Source organism: Sander lucioperca, chromosome 11, assembly GCF_008315115.2.
Source record: "Sander lucioperca isolate FBNREF2018 chromosome 11, SLUC_FBN_1.2, whole genome shotgun sequence".
In the NCBI taxonomy this organism is placed as follows: Eukaryota; Metazoa; Chordata; class Actinopteri; order Perciformes; family Percidae; genus Sander; species Sander lucioperca.
The window spans coordinates 37218509-37230549 of NC_050183.1; the positions used below are offsets into that span (position 1 = coordinate 37218509).

Here is a 12041-nt window from a genome sequence, read left to right on the forward strand (position 1 = left end):
GGCACAGTGAATCATCAGGATTGACTGTGTCTGTGGATGGCTACCTTAGTAACTACCTTACCCATAGGCCAGTAAGTCTATCATCAATGTGTTTTTTCACAAATAGGCTGATTTCTATTTGCTAATAATATGTTGGATTCATGTTAAAAAATGTTAGTTTTTGAAAAAAACGTCCACAAAATTATAATAAAAATAATTTGGTGGCCCCCCTGCAGAAACTCTGAGGATACCCTAGGGGTCCTGGACCGCCCTGTTGAAGACATACGCGGAGTTTGCAGGGGGGGCAGGGGGAGCACTGCCCCCCCCCCCTGGCGACTGAAGCGGGTAACTGCATTGTTTCATGGCATGACCAGATATTTTATAAATATTTTAAATAACACAAAACAACTAAATGGTGGTAGGTAATACATCTGATCTCATATAGGCCTACTGCTTTAGTAAAATAAATATTTTTTCAGGGCTCTGGCTCTCCCCTGAGACCATTGTCGACGCATATGCAGGACGCAAAAAACTGAAAATTACTGTTGCACTAGTCTGGACATTTTACCGTGCCAACGTTGAAATAGAGGTTTCCTAAATGCCATATATATACATTTGCTGTCAACTTACTAATTGATTGCGCGTTTTGTGTAGATTTGGACTTTTATACATTTTATTCCACATTGTTTAAACAGCGAAGTGGATCTCCTGATCGCTGTGGATTACTTTTTTTCCGTGTCATTGGATTACGGCAAAATACGGATCTTTTTTCTCAACGTGTCTTAATGTTTTATGGTGAGTTTGGAACGGCATCTCAACAGACTGTAGGTCCAACACTGATTGCTCACTGTTACATTTTAGTTGAATTTAAGTGTCGGGGCATCCCGCCACCGTCTGTCTATTGCATTCCCAGACAGCCGTGCCGCGATTGGATTTCATAAGGGCGAGTTGTTAAATTGTTACAATGTAATTTAAAATTTTCTTTAAAAATAAACATATGTTTATTTAACATGTTTGTTTTGTCCATATGTGCTGGTGCTGTGTTCCCCAAGTGGTAGGCCAGGTCTCAGCTTCTACAATGAGGTTTGTTTTTTTTTGCCCCCCCTGGCTCGAATGTCAAACTCCGCCTATGGTTGAAGATCTCTGGTCTAACAGAACAGAACCAAAACTACAGAGAAAACTTGTTACACTGAGCATGAAGGAGCAGTGAAAAGACACTGACATTGTGTTAGACAAATTTATTAACTGCTAGTTTGACACCTCTGAGTGTTAACTTGGCGAGAAACTTCCCCCACCAACAAGAGTCGGGGGCTGGTGAGACCTTGTTACTGTGAGGCCTCAGTCTTAACCACTGTGCAGCCCAATAGGCTTCTGACAGCAGACATTGCTGCACACCTCCTCCACCTATAACTGCTGGTGGGCTGCTTTAGGGGATGAGTGCGATTACAAACATGGCAACCAGTCGACCAAAGCAGCATTACCTGCAGAGAAAGCCATGACCTGGTACACATCTTTCCACCAACACCCGGAGGGAGCCTACTATGCTAAGGCTTTGATGAGCGCTTGCAGAGTCTGGGCCATGGCTGCGTCCACAACTGGATCTTGTAATAATATAACAGACTCCAGCAACATCAAAACATACTTTAAGTCCCAAAGTAAAACGACTTATTATGCAAAACGGTTGATTTCAAAATATTGTATATATAATTATTGGATTATAAGTATTGATGCAGTCATGTTTGCAAACTAGCGATTGTGGTTTGCATTAAGCCTTCATTAGCCACAGTCAATAAGATTTGAATGCTCTGCTCTGTTAAATAATGATGCAAATCATGAGCTGTAGTTTCATAACTGTGACAGTGGGAACATCAATGCTCAAATCTGCAGCTGGAAACTGTGGTTTCTGTGGATCACAATTCATTCCAAAGAAATGTTTGGGTTGTTGGTTGGGTCAGGTAGATCCACACCAAAGAACATTTGGCGTGTGTCTGTGTTTTCAAGTTCATTTGATGTGGCCACATAGTATATGCACAACAAGTGAGAAGAGAACCAACATTGTCCAAACTGAATAAATGTCACGTTTAGCGAGAGATTCAGGACCCAATTGCAGAGAGATACTAGCAGAAAGGAGATGGTGCGAGCTTCAGGATTTAATATAACAGAAAACAGCAGTACAGAGACTGGCAAACAAAACAAAGAAACTCAGAGAAACAACTGGAGCAAACTTACAGGGAAAGGCACGCAACACAAAACAATGATCCGACAAGAGACAAGGGAAAACAGAGAGGCTAAATACACAAGGTAATGAGGAAACGAGAGGCAGGTGACACAACAGGTGGAACAAATCAAAAAAGGTGGGAAACAAACAAAGACAGGAAGAAAGCTAGACAAGACAAGGGTGACAAGACCGACTACAAAATAAAACAGGAAACCAAGCAAAACAGAGAAACAAGACTACACAATAAAACAGAACAAATACCAAAACCCTGACAGTACCCCCTCCCAAGGGACAGATCCCAGATGTCCAAAAAAAATACCAAAACAGAACAAAAGGCAACCCAGGGAGGGCACAGGGGGACCGGAGGAGGGACGAACGGAGGAACCAAAAAAGTCAAACGGGGCTAGAGAACAGAGAGTCACTGAGGCACAGGGAACAGAGAGCATAGAGGGCACTCAGGGGAAACAGAGGGCCGTAGAGGCCCGGGGGAAAACTGGGGGGCCACTCGGGGAAGGGAACAGGAAGGCCCCAGGACAGGGACAGAGAGGCCTCGGCAACAGGGGACAGAGAGGCCTCGGCAACAGGGGACAGAGAGGCCTCGGCAACAGGGGACAGAGAGCAGCAACGAAGGCAGAAGCCTTCAGGCGGCCGAACAGGTTGGCGAAGGTAGAGTCCCTCAGGCGGCCAAGCAGGACGGCGAGGACTCCGAGGCGGCCGTCGACGAGGGTAAAACCCCTCTGGAGGGCAGCGGCGAAGACCAATCCCCTCAGGAGGCCGTCCGCGACGGCAAAACCCATCAGAAGGCCGGCGGCGAAGGCGAATCCCTTCTGAAGACTGGCGGCGAAGGCGAAGCCTCTCTGAAGGCCAGCGACGAAGGCGAATCCCCTCTGAAGGCCGGCGGTGAAGGCGAATCCCTTCTGAAGGCCAGCGGCGAAGGCGAATCCCTCCTGAAGGCCAGCGGCGAAGGCGAATCCCCTCTGAAGGCCGGCGGCGAAGGCGAATCCCTTCTGAAGGCCGGCGGCGAAGGCGAATCCCCTCTGAAGGCCGGCGGCGAAGGTGAATCCCTTCTGAAGGCTGGGCAGGCTCAGCAGATGAAGGGGCAGCTGGGCTGAAGACAGACGACGGGTCAGCTGGGCTGGAGACAGGCGACAGGTCAGCTGGGCTGGAGACAGGCGACGGGTCAGCTGGGCTGGAGTGTCTGCCAACAAGGTAACAGGATCAGTAACAGACAAGGCAACAGGGTCAGGAGTTGGCAACTCCGCCGACAGGGTAACTGGAGCATTAGTCGGCCGGACCACCGACAAAACACGGGGAGCAGGAGTCGGCCGAACCGCCGACAAAACACGGGGAGCAGGAGTCGGCCGGACCGCCGACAATACACGGGGAGCAGGAGTCGGCCTGACCGCCGACAGGACACGAGGGGCAGGAGTCGGCCTGACCGCCGACAGGACACGAGGGGCAGGAGTCGGCCTGACCGCCGACAGGACACGAGGGGCAGGAGTCGGCCTGACCGCCACAGGCAAAGTCTCATGGGGGCAGAACAAAGGCAAAGTCACTAGGGAGGTCTCTGGGACTCCGGAGACCAACAAAGCCTCAGGGACAGTCTCTGGGACGCCGGAGACCGGCAAGGCCTATGGCTTGCCCATAGACGTGGACTCAGGGAGGTCTGTCGACGTAGACTCTGGGAGGTCTGTCGACGTAGACTCTGGGAGGTCTGTCGACGTAGACTCTGGGAGGTCTGTCGACGTAGACTCTGGACGACTGGAAGACTCCAGCAGAGCGGTCAACGGAGACTCTGGAAGGCTGCACGTCAGCAGCGGTTCTGGGCGGCTGCACGTCAGCGGCGGTTCTGGAAGGCTGCACGTCAGCGGCGGTTCTGGAAGGCTGCACGTCAGCGGCGGTTCTGGAAGGCTGCACGTCAGCGGCGGTTCTGGAAGGGCGGTCATCGATGACTCTTGAAGAGCGGTCATCGAAGACTCTGGACGACTGGAAGACTCTAGCAGAGCGGTCATCAAAGACTCTAGATGACTGGAAGACTCTAGCAGAGCGGTCATCGAAGACTCTGGACGGCTGCACGTCAGCGGAGATTCTGGAAGGCTGCACGTCAGCGGAGGTTCTGGGCAGCTGCTAGCCAGCTGGGGATCTGGGGAGCAGCTAGCCAGCTGGGGACCTAAGAGGCTGCTAGCCAGCCGAAGCTCGGGGCGGCTGCTAACCAGCTGGGATTCTGGGAAGCTGCTAGCCGGCCGGGAATCAGGAAAGCTGCTAGTCAGCCGTGGATTAGGAGGACTGCTAGCCAGCCGGGGATCAGGAAGGCTGCTAGCCAGCCGGGGATCCAGGATCAAGGACAACCTGGGGACACTAGGGAACTCGGAAACATTAGGAAACTCGGGAACTCTAGGAAACTCGGAAACACTAGGAAACTCGGGGAAACTAGGAAGCTTGGGGAAGCTAGGAAGCTTGGGGACACTAGGAAGGCTGCTAGCAAGCCTGGGATCTGGGAGAGTGCTAACTAGCCTGGACTCAGGAACACTAGGAAGCTTGGGGAAGCTAGGAAGCTCGGGGAAGCTGGGCAGTGCTGGGAAACTGGGCAGCTTGGGGACACTAGGAAGGCTGCTAGCAAGCCTGGGATCTGGGAGAGTGCTAACTAGCCTGGACTCAGGAGGGCTGCTAGCTAGCTTGGGCACAAGGGGGCTGCTAGCCAGCCGGGGCTCAAGAAGGCTGCTAGCTAGCCTGGATTCAGAAGAGCTGCTAACTAGCCTGGGCTCAGGAAGATTGCTAGCTAGCTTGAATTCAGGGGGTTTGCTAGCTAGCCTGGATTTAGGAAGGTTGCTAGCTAGCCGGGGCTCAGGGAGGTTGCTAGCTAGCCTGGATTCTGGGGAGATGCTAGCTAGCGGGGAATCAGGGAGGCTGCTAGCTAGCCTGGATTCAGGGGGTTTGCTAGCTAGCCTGGATTTAGGAAGGTTGCTAGCTAGCCTGGATTTAGGGAGGTTGCTAGCTAGCCGGGGCTCAGGGAGGTTGCTAGCTAGCCTGGATTCAGGGGGCCTGCTAGCTAGCCTGGGCTCAGGAAGGCTACTAGCTAGCCCGGAGTCAGGAGAGCTGCACGTCAGCCCGGAGTCAGGAGAGCTGCACGTCAGCCCGGAGTCAGGAGAGCTGCACGTACGCCCGGGATCAGGAGAGCTGCACGTCAACCCAGGGTCAGGAGAGCTGCACGCCAGCCCGGGAACAGAAGGGTTGCACGTCAGCTCGGGAACAGAAGGGTTGCACGTCAGCTCAGGCTCAGATACACAGGTTAGCTCAGGCTCAGGTACACAGGTCGGCTGAGGCTCAGGACAAAAAACAGGCATGGAGACGGGGAGGCGAAACTCCTGTGCTGTGGCCTGCCAACGTACCTCCATAAGGTGCCTAGCGAAGGCGGGGTCCTCCTCATGGAGGGAGCGGTAAAACCCAATCAAAAGTTTTCCATCCGAGTCCAGTGGATGAAAAACTGGCTTGAATTCTGCTGGGTCCATAGTTGGTCGGATCATTCTGTCACGTTTAACAATAAAATCGAGAGAATGAAATTGTCACGGATGCATAATGAACATGACTGATTGGGGGGATAGCTTCATGCAAAATAAGTCTGTTAATGACTACGGCAGCTTGTACTATACCAAGTAATTCAACTTACTGATGTGGGATTGAGTAGCAGAAGCAGAAATCTTTAAACCATTGGGTAAAGCTATTGTGAAAACAAAATGTGAAACTTTTTTTCATGTGTTCTTGTTATGTGTAAATATACATACAAATGTCTGATTCATACATATCGACGCTCAAACCTGAACTGCGGTTTCTGTTACTCACTTAGTTTTTGGTGTAGCATCACAGTTACAAAAGCCAACAACAGCCCTAAGGTCCCAGCTAAAAGGTAGATCCATAACAAATAATTTGGGTTTTTATAAAGACCAATCAAGCTTAAGTGGCTAAGTGTTATCCAAACAGTGAGAGAAAAGATCTATGAATTCCCAGAAATAACACATTATACAGATTGACAGACACTTAATGTGCCATCGATACAAAAGTAAAAAAATTGGGTAAATGTTACAGACTGTGTGAAAACTCATCTCATGCTGATCACATAATGTATGTACGTGTCTCAGGCTGCTGAGGCAGCAGAACCACAGGCTTTATGTTTACTGGAACAATGTTAATACATTAAACCTCATTTTACTGACCACATGCACTCACCACTTTAAGATAATTAAAGGTTGCACCAACGCACAGAGGATACGGCTAAAGAAGTCTTGGTGAAGCAGGTGAAAACCACAGGGTCGCTTACTAAGCAAACAGTTATAAAAGGGTTGTCTCAACACCCCCCAAAGATAACAGGTTGAGTTTCGTGCCGGCATGATGCATGCTTTGCAAAAGTTTCTGCTTTTTCATCTCCTGATGTGTCTTGGACTTCAGGGTAAGATTAACACATCTGAATATTAGTCTCTGATCTACAAATGCCACATTAACTCATCCTTCTTTTTCTCTTATGTTCAGCACTTGGGAGTGATATCATAAATGGTAAAAAGGCGAATGAGAAGTTGATGCTGTATATGGCCTCGGTGCAGAACAACAAAGGTCATCATGTATGCGGAGGATTCCTCATCGATGAAAGCTTTGTGCTCACTGCTGCACACTGTGATGAGAAGTGAGTTACATTTCCTCTTTCAGAAATTTTTGATTCATACAATTAAAAAATAAAACTAATGCTTTGCAAAACAATCAGTTTCTGCATTTTAATTTATTGTATTTGATTTGTCGGCACAATTTAAGAAACACTACTGACAACCTCTCAATGATCATTCACTCAGGAATTCTATGAGTGTCGTTCTTGGCACCCACAATCTCAAGAAGGTTGATGACTCAATGAGGTACAATGTAACGAGGTGCAAGCATCCATCTTATGTCAGTGTCTCAAAAGGGGATGACATCATGCTCCTCAAAGTAAGTAGATAATTAATCAGCAGAAGACTCTCAAGTGGAGCATTTTTACAGTAAAATCTCTTACTGCATGTTCTGTTTAATTCAGGTTAAGTCCCCCAAACACCTCAAAAACAACAAAGCACTGACATCTGCAGTTTCATCGGCAACCAATTCTTTTTTAACTTGAGTTCTAATGAAGGATAAGAAATATGCTGTAAATTGTTTTTTTGCTAGTTTTTAATCTTCACTTTGATATTTTGTGTCTCCAGCTGTCTAAGAAAGCTCAACTGAACAAACGAGTAAAACCGGTTCCACTTATAAAGGCTGAGATAAAAATAAAAGAAAAAGCAAAGTGCCACGTGGCTGGATGGGGTTCCACAGAAACCGGTGGTAAAACTGATAATGTGCTGCGAGACGTGGATGTGCCTATCGTTAACCTGGAGGACTGTAAGAAAGAATGGGCTCAGCCTCCAAATGGAGTAAATCTCCCTGCAAATGTTATCTGTGCTGGTGGATATGGCACAAAAAATGGATTCTGTCAGGTATGTTTCCTGCCTGTTCATAAAAAAATCAACTGGTCAACTGGTTTCTAGTCTTAGGAATGGAATAAACATATGAAGCTGCTTCTTCTTCCTTACAGGGTGATTCTGGTGGTCCTCTGGTGTGCGACAGGAAGGCTGTTGGTGTTGTGTCTTTCAACATGAGAAAAAACTGTGACTACCCAAATGTTCCCAACGTCTATACAAATATATCAAAATACCTTCCCTGGATCAAAAAGATTCTCAAGCAAAAGAAATGTTGAATGTTACAATTTAGCATGCTTTTATTACATGTTGTACTGGCTCCTTGGCTCTAGAACACTTGTTTCTGCCCTCAAATCTCGTCTTAAAAATCACTTTTACAGAATGGCCTTTCCTAAAAACTGACATATTTGTTTTTATTTAATAGGCTTTATTTCTTTATCTTTTGAATAATGTTTTTTTTTGTTGTTTTTTTTTAACCTCTTAATTGTTATTAAATCTGTTTATGCCTATCCAAACTTTGGAAAGCATTTTGTGCTTTTTGCTTGAAAAGTGCTCTACAAATAAAACTATCGTTACCATTATTAGTGTGTGTGTGTGTGTGTGTGTGTGTGTGTGTGTGTGTGTGTGTGTGTGTGTGTGTGTGTGTGTGTGTGTTGCTGTGTTTGAGTGGCGCTGACAGTGTGCTCTTTATCTAATGGCAAAATAAAACTTGCATGTCAAGAGTTGACACAGTGCTGTGGAAATGTGGTCTGTCTATGCAACATTACTGATAAGCAACCCAAGACTGACACATGACTAACCAATATACAAAAAAGAAATAGACTGCGACAAGTTCAAGTAATACTTTAAACGTAGAATGTGAATTGCTTCACAAAACAAATGCAAGATTATTGTTCCCGACACATTATTGAGCATATATTTGTGACTGAAATTCTGGTTTTTGTACAGATTACAACAAATCTGAGTTTTTTTGTGTTCTTCTTTCAGACAAATGCTTAGACAAAGGTCTTAGAAGAAATGGGGTTTGGGACCACAGATTTTCTTTGACATTTTTCAGAATACATTCTGTGAATCTTAGCTGCTTGTCCAAAACATCTGGATACACTTTCTTAGCAATATATTTCCACTGTGGCAACAAAACAGACTTGCGATAGAGATATTGTAGGTTAAACTGTGCTTACTGGGCCTTTTAAGGAATCTCTAACTCTGGCAGACACATGGTAGACAGACAGATAGGCACTTACTAACACTAGGCTACAATGGCCCACAACTTCTAAACAGATTCATTCAGAAGGATGACAGAATCAGTGTTTGGCTTAAACTGAGGGAGGTTTGTAATGCACTGCAGGTGGTAGCCATAAGATAAACTGATGGAGTGGCACTCAATAATGGTAAAAAACAGAGAAACTATGCAACTCCCAACTCTTTGGACACTGGCCCTCTCTGCTGAGTATAATGACGTTATAACCAGGCAGCAACAGCTTGCATTTATGTAAACACTACATTTGTTGGTACTGTATCTGAATATTATTTTTGAAGAGAAAAACACTTAATAATGTAATCAGATTTGTAAGATGAATAATAATGATAACATTGAATAAATGTAAATATGTAAATGTGTGACATGATACATGACAAATCCTTTCACCAAAGTCAAGATAAAACATGACATAAAGAGTGCATTTTTACTGCATAATACATTATGTTAAACATATAAAAAGATAATAGTTTCCCTGTGTGGATCTGTGTATGTTTGTGCTCTCCTGCATGTACAAACTAGAGCATTAGATTCATAACTGTGAGATTCTTCTTGCTCAAACCAGAATCTAGAAACTGTGGTTTCTGTGGTCTGGCTAGTCTGCGACCGATTTCAAAGAAATGTTTCGGTTGGTTGTGACAAGTATTTCCACACCAAACCACATCAGCGTTGCATTCTGTGTTCTTCACGTTTTATGATTAATGCAACTAAAGCTCACTTGCTGTGACCAAGTTGTATCTATATCACTAACAGGGAGACGATAATGTCCAAAAAGGCCCAGAGCGAGCAAAATAAAGAGATTTAACTGTCAAAAATAAAAAATGAGGGGGAGAAGGAAAAAGTATTCATGCAACAATGTGTCACATACTAAATATACAGATGCTTCATCCTGCTGCAACACCAGATCTGCAAGCAGTTGTTTCAGTAGCTTTAACATCGGCGCCTGAAGGAATGAAACTAATGCAAAATGAAAGACAATAGATAAATAAAATAATGCATGATCTGCATACATGTCTGCATCATGTTCTGACATGTCTTGGACAAACTAGTAAAACTGCCAAATCTGTTTGTTAGTCCAAGAGTTTAGGATTAGAATCATACATTGAACTTAATGCTTTACAGTATATGGCATTGATACAGGACAGCAGAGGTAATGCGCTCAGCAGAGAGACTTTGTAGTGTTGTGATCACCACAAATTTGCAGATTTTTGATGTTCTGACATGTCTAGCACAAAGTCAGGGCTGGAGCAACCCAGTAGGAGGCCTTGGGGCAAAACTGAGCTGCAGGCCACCACAGAAAACAAACTTCTTTAAACTGTCTGTTTTAACTGTCTGACCTAAAGAATGTACATTTTGAATTCAAACAGGTCATTACAGCTCGAATATTGCATTTTCCCCACGTTCAAATGAACAAATGTCTAATAAAAAGTGGCAATCCTATTGTGTATGTGTAAAGGTAATTTTCTTGATTTAACTAGAAAAATGTACCATTTAAGAAAACTGTATACTGAAATAATCAAGGCCTTTAAACTTTAACTAAGCCCCCTCAACAAGATGGGGTCTGAAGAGCAGATAATAATACATAATAAAGACTTTAGTACTGCATAGAGCAGGGGTCTTTAACCTTCATTAGGCCAAGGGTCCCTTAGCTCAAAGACAGACAGAGCAGGGACCCCCTATCTGCTATTGGTGCATACAATACTAAGCTATTAAAATAATAATTATTGACATATTTATATATTTATACATCAGGTTAAACATACATGTGGCACAGTGAATCCTTATGCTTAACTGTGTGTGTGGATGGATACCTTATCTTCATTGTTGTGTCAAATAAAAAAAAGATAATTCACAAATAGGCAATTGATCTTTGCTAATATTATGTTGGATTCATGTTAATGTATATTTTCAGGCATATTTTAATTTCTGAGGACCCCCTAGGGGTCGCGGACGTCCTGCGGTAGATCTCTGGCATAACTTATTAACAAAGAAACTTTCGATGTATATTATTTCAATGTATATCTATTGGATTACCACAAACTGGTAAAAGGGGAGCTTTTGTTCCCCCTGAGGGTTTAGGCAGTTGCCAGCTATACCCATTTAGTAATCCAGCTTTGGATACAATGATTTTTATTCTTTATAAATGGAACATTAACTAATCTTTCAATCATTTTATTTCACTTTCTAATAAGACATAAAGATGCAGTTATCGTAATCAGTATTTCCAACTGTTGTACAATATAATTCAAACTTTTTACATTTATGAAACTTGTTATGATGCTGTTTTGTAGGCTACCATCTGCTGACAAACATGATCATTGCGATTAAACTACCACATTAGTTTCATAACTGTGACAGGGAGAAATTGTCACTTCAATCTAAAGCACGGAACTGGTTTCTGTGGTTCATCTGGTCTGTTGCAGAATTCAGAAGTAATGTTTGGATGGGCTGTTTTACCAAAATCCAAAACAGCCAAATGGTGACGCAGCAGAAAATAATTTGTATCTGGTATCTTAGCATTAGTATCTAAATGTTCCATTAAATATAAAGACAACAAAGTGTTACTGACTCATCAAATTCACCCACTTTAAGTTGACTTATTATGAACTCAAACAGTGAGGAGAGTGTAAAGTTCTGGAATAAAACTGAACTTATAAATCTCTGCTACAATCATTTATAGTTCTGTTAACGCCACCATCTTGATTTCTGAATACCTCGCTGCTTCTGCAGTCTCAACACAACAATGAAACTAAAGCGCCCCCTTGTAGACTGAATAAAACAATGTCTGACACATCACGTTGAAATAATATAACATCATAACGTCACATGTTATAAATCATAAACTTTACAGAGAGGTAAGTCCACAACGGTCCAGAATTAACCAAATTTAAAGATGCAGAAGAATGGATTGATAGAGTGACCTGTTGTTAGACACAGTACATCTTAAAATGAAATAATGAATAAACAGAAGCTTCTTCCTCACATGGTGATTCTGGTTGCTGTGCAGCAGTACAGCTGTTGGTGTTGTGTCTTTCAACAGGGACATAAACTGTGACTACTGATAGACCCAACTTCTACACAGACATATCAGAATACCTTCCCTGGATCAAAA

The 12041-nt window shown here is 44.2% G+C and overlaps 1 protein-coding gene across 1 annotated transcript; it reads left to right on the forward strand.

Moving 5' to 3' along the window:
• The first annotated feature begins 6504 nt into the window (after positions 1-6504).
• Positions 6505-8250, forward strand: LOC116063465 (granzyme B(G,H)-like). Its single transcript, XM_031318457.2, has 5 exons — positions 6505-6641; positions 6722-6872; positions 7036-7168; positions 7417-7689; positions 7788-8250. Exons 1-5 carry the CDS (start codon positions 6581-6583, stop codon positions 7947-7949), a joined length of 780 nt encoding a protein of 259 aa, XP_031174317.1. The 5' UTR covers positions 6505-6580; the 3' UTR covers positions 7950-8250.
• The last annotated feature ends 3791 nt before the right edge of the window (positions 8251-12041 follow it).

Excerpts from the sequence above, each read along its gene's own strand:
- LOC116063465 (XM_031318457.2), top strand. The coding sequence starts at position 6,581 with ATGATGCATGCTTTGCAAAAGTTTCTGCTTTTTCATCTCCTGATGTGT. Across the intron at positions 6,642-6,721 it reads GATGTGTCTTGGACTTCAGG|CACTTGGGAGTGATATCATA; the intron begins GTAAGATTAACA and ends TCTTATGTTCAG. Across the intron at positions 7,169-7,416 it reads ATGACATCATGCTCCTCAAA|CTGTCTAAGAAAGCTCAACT; the intron begins GTAAGTAGATAA and ends TTGTGTCTCCAG.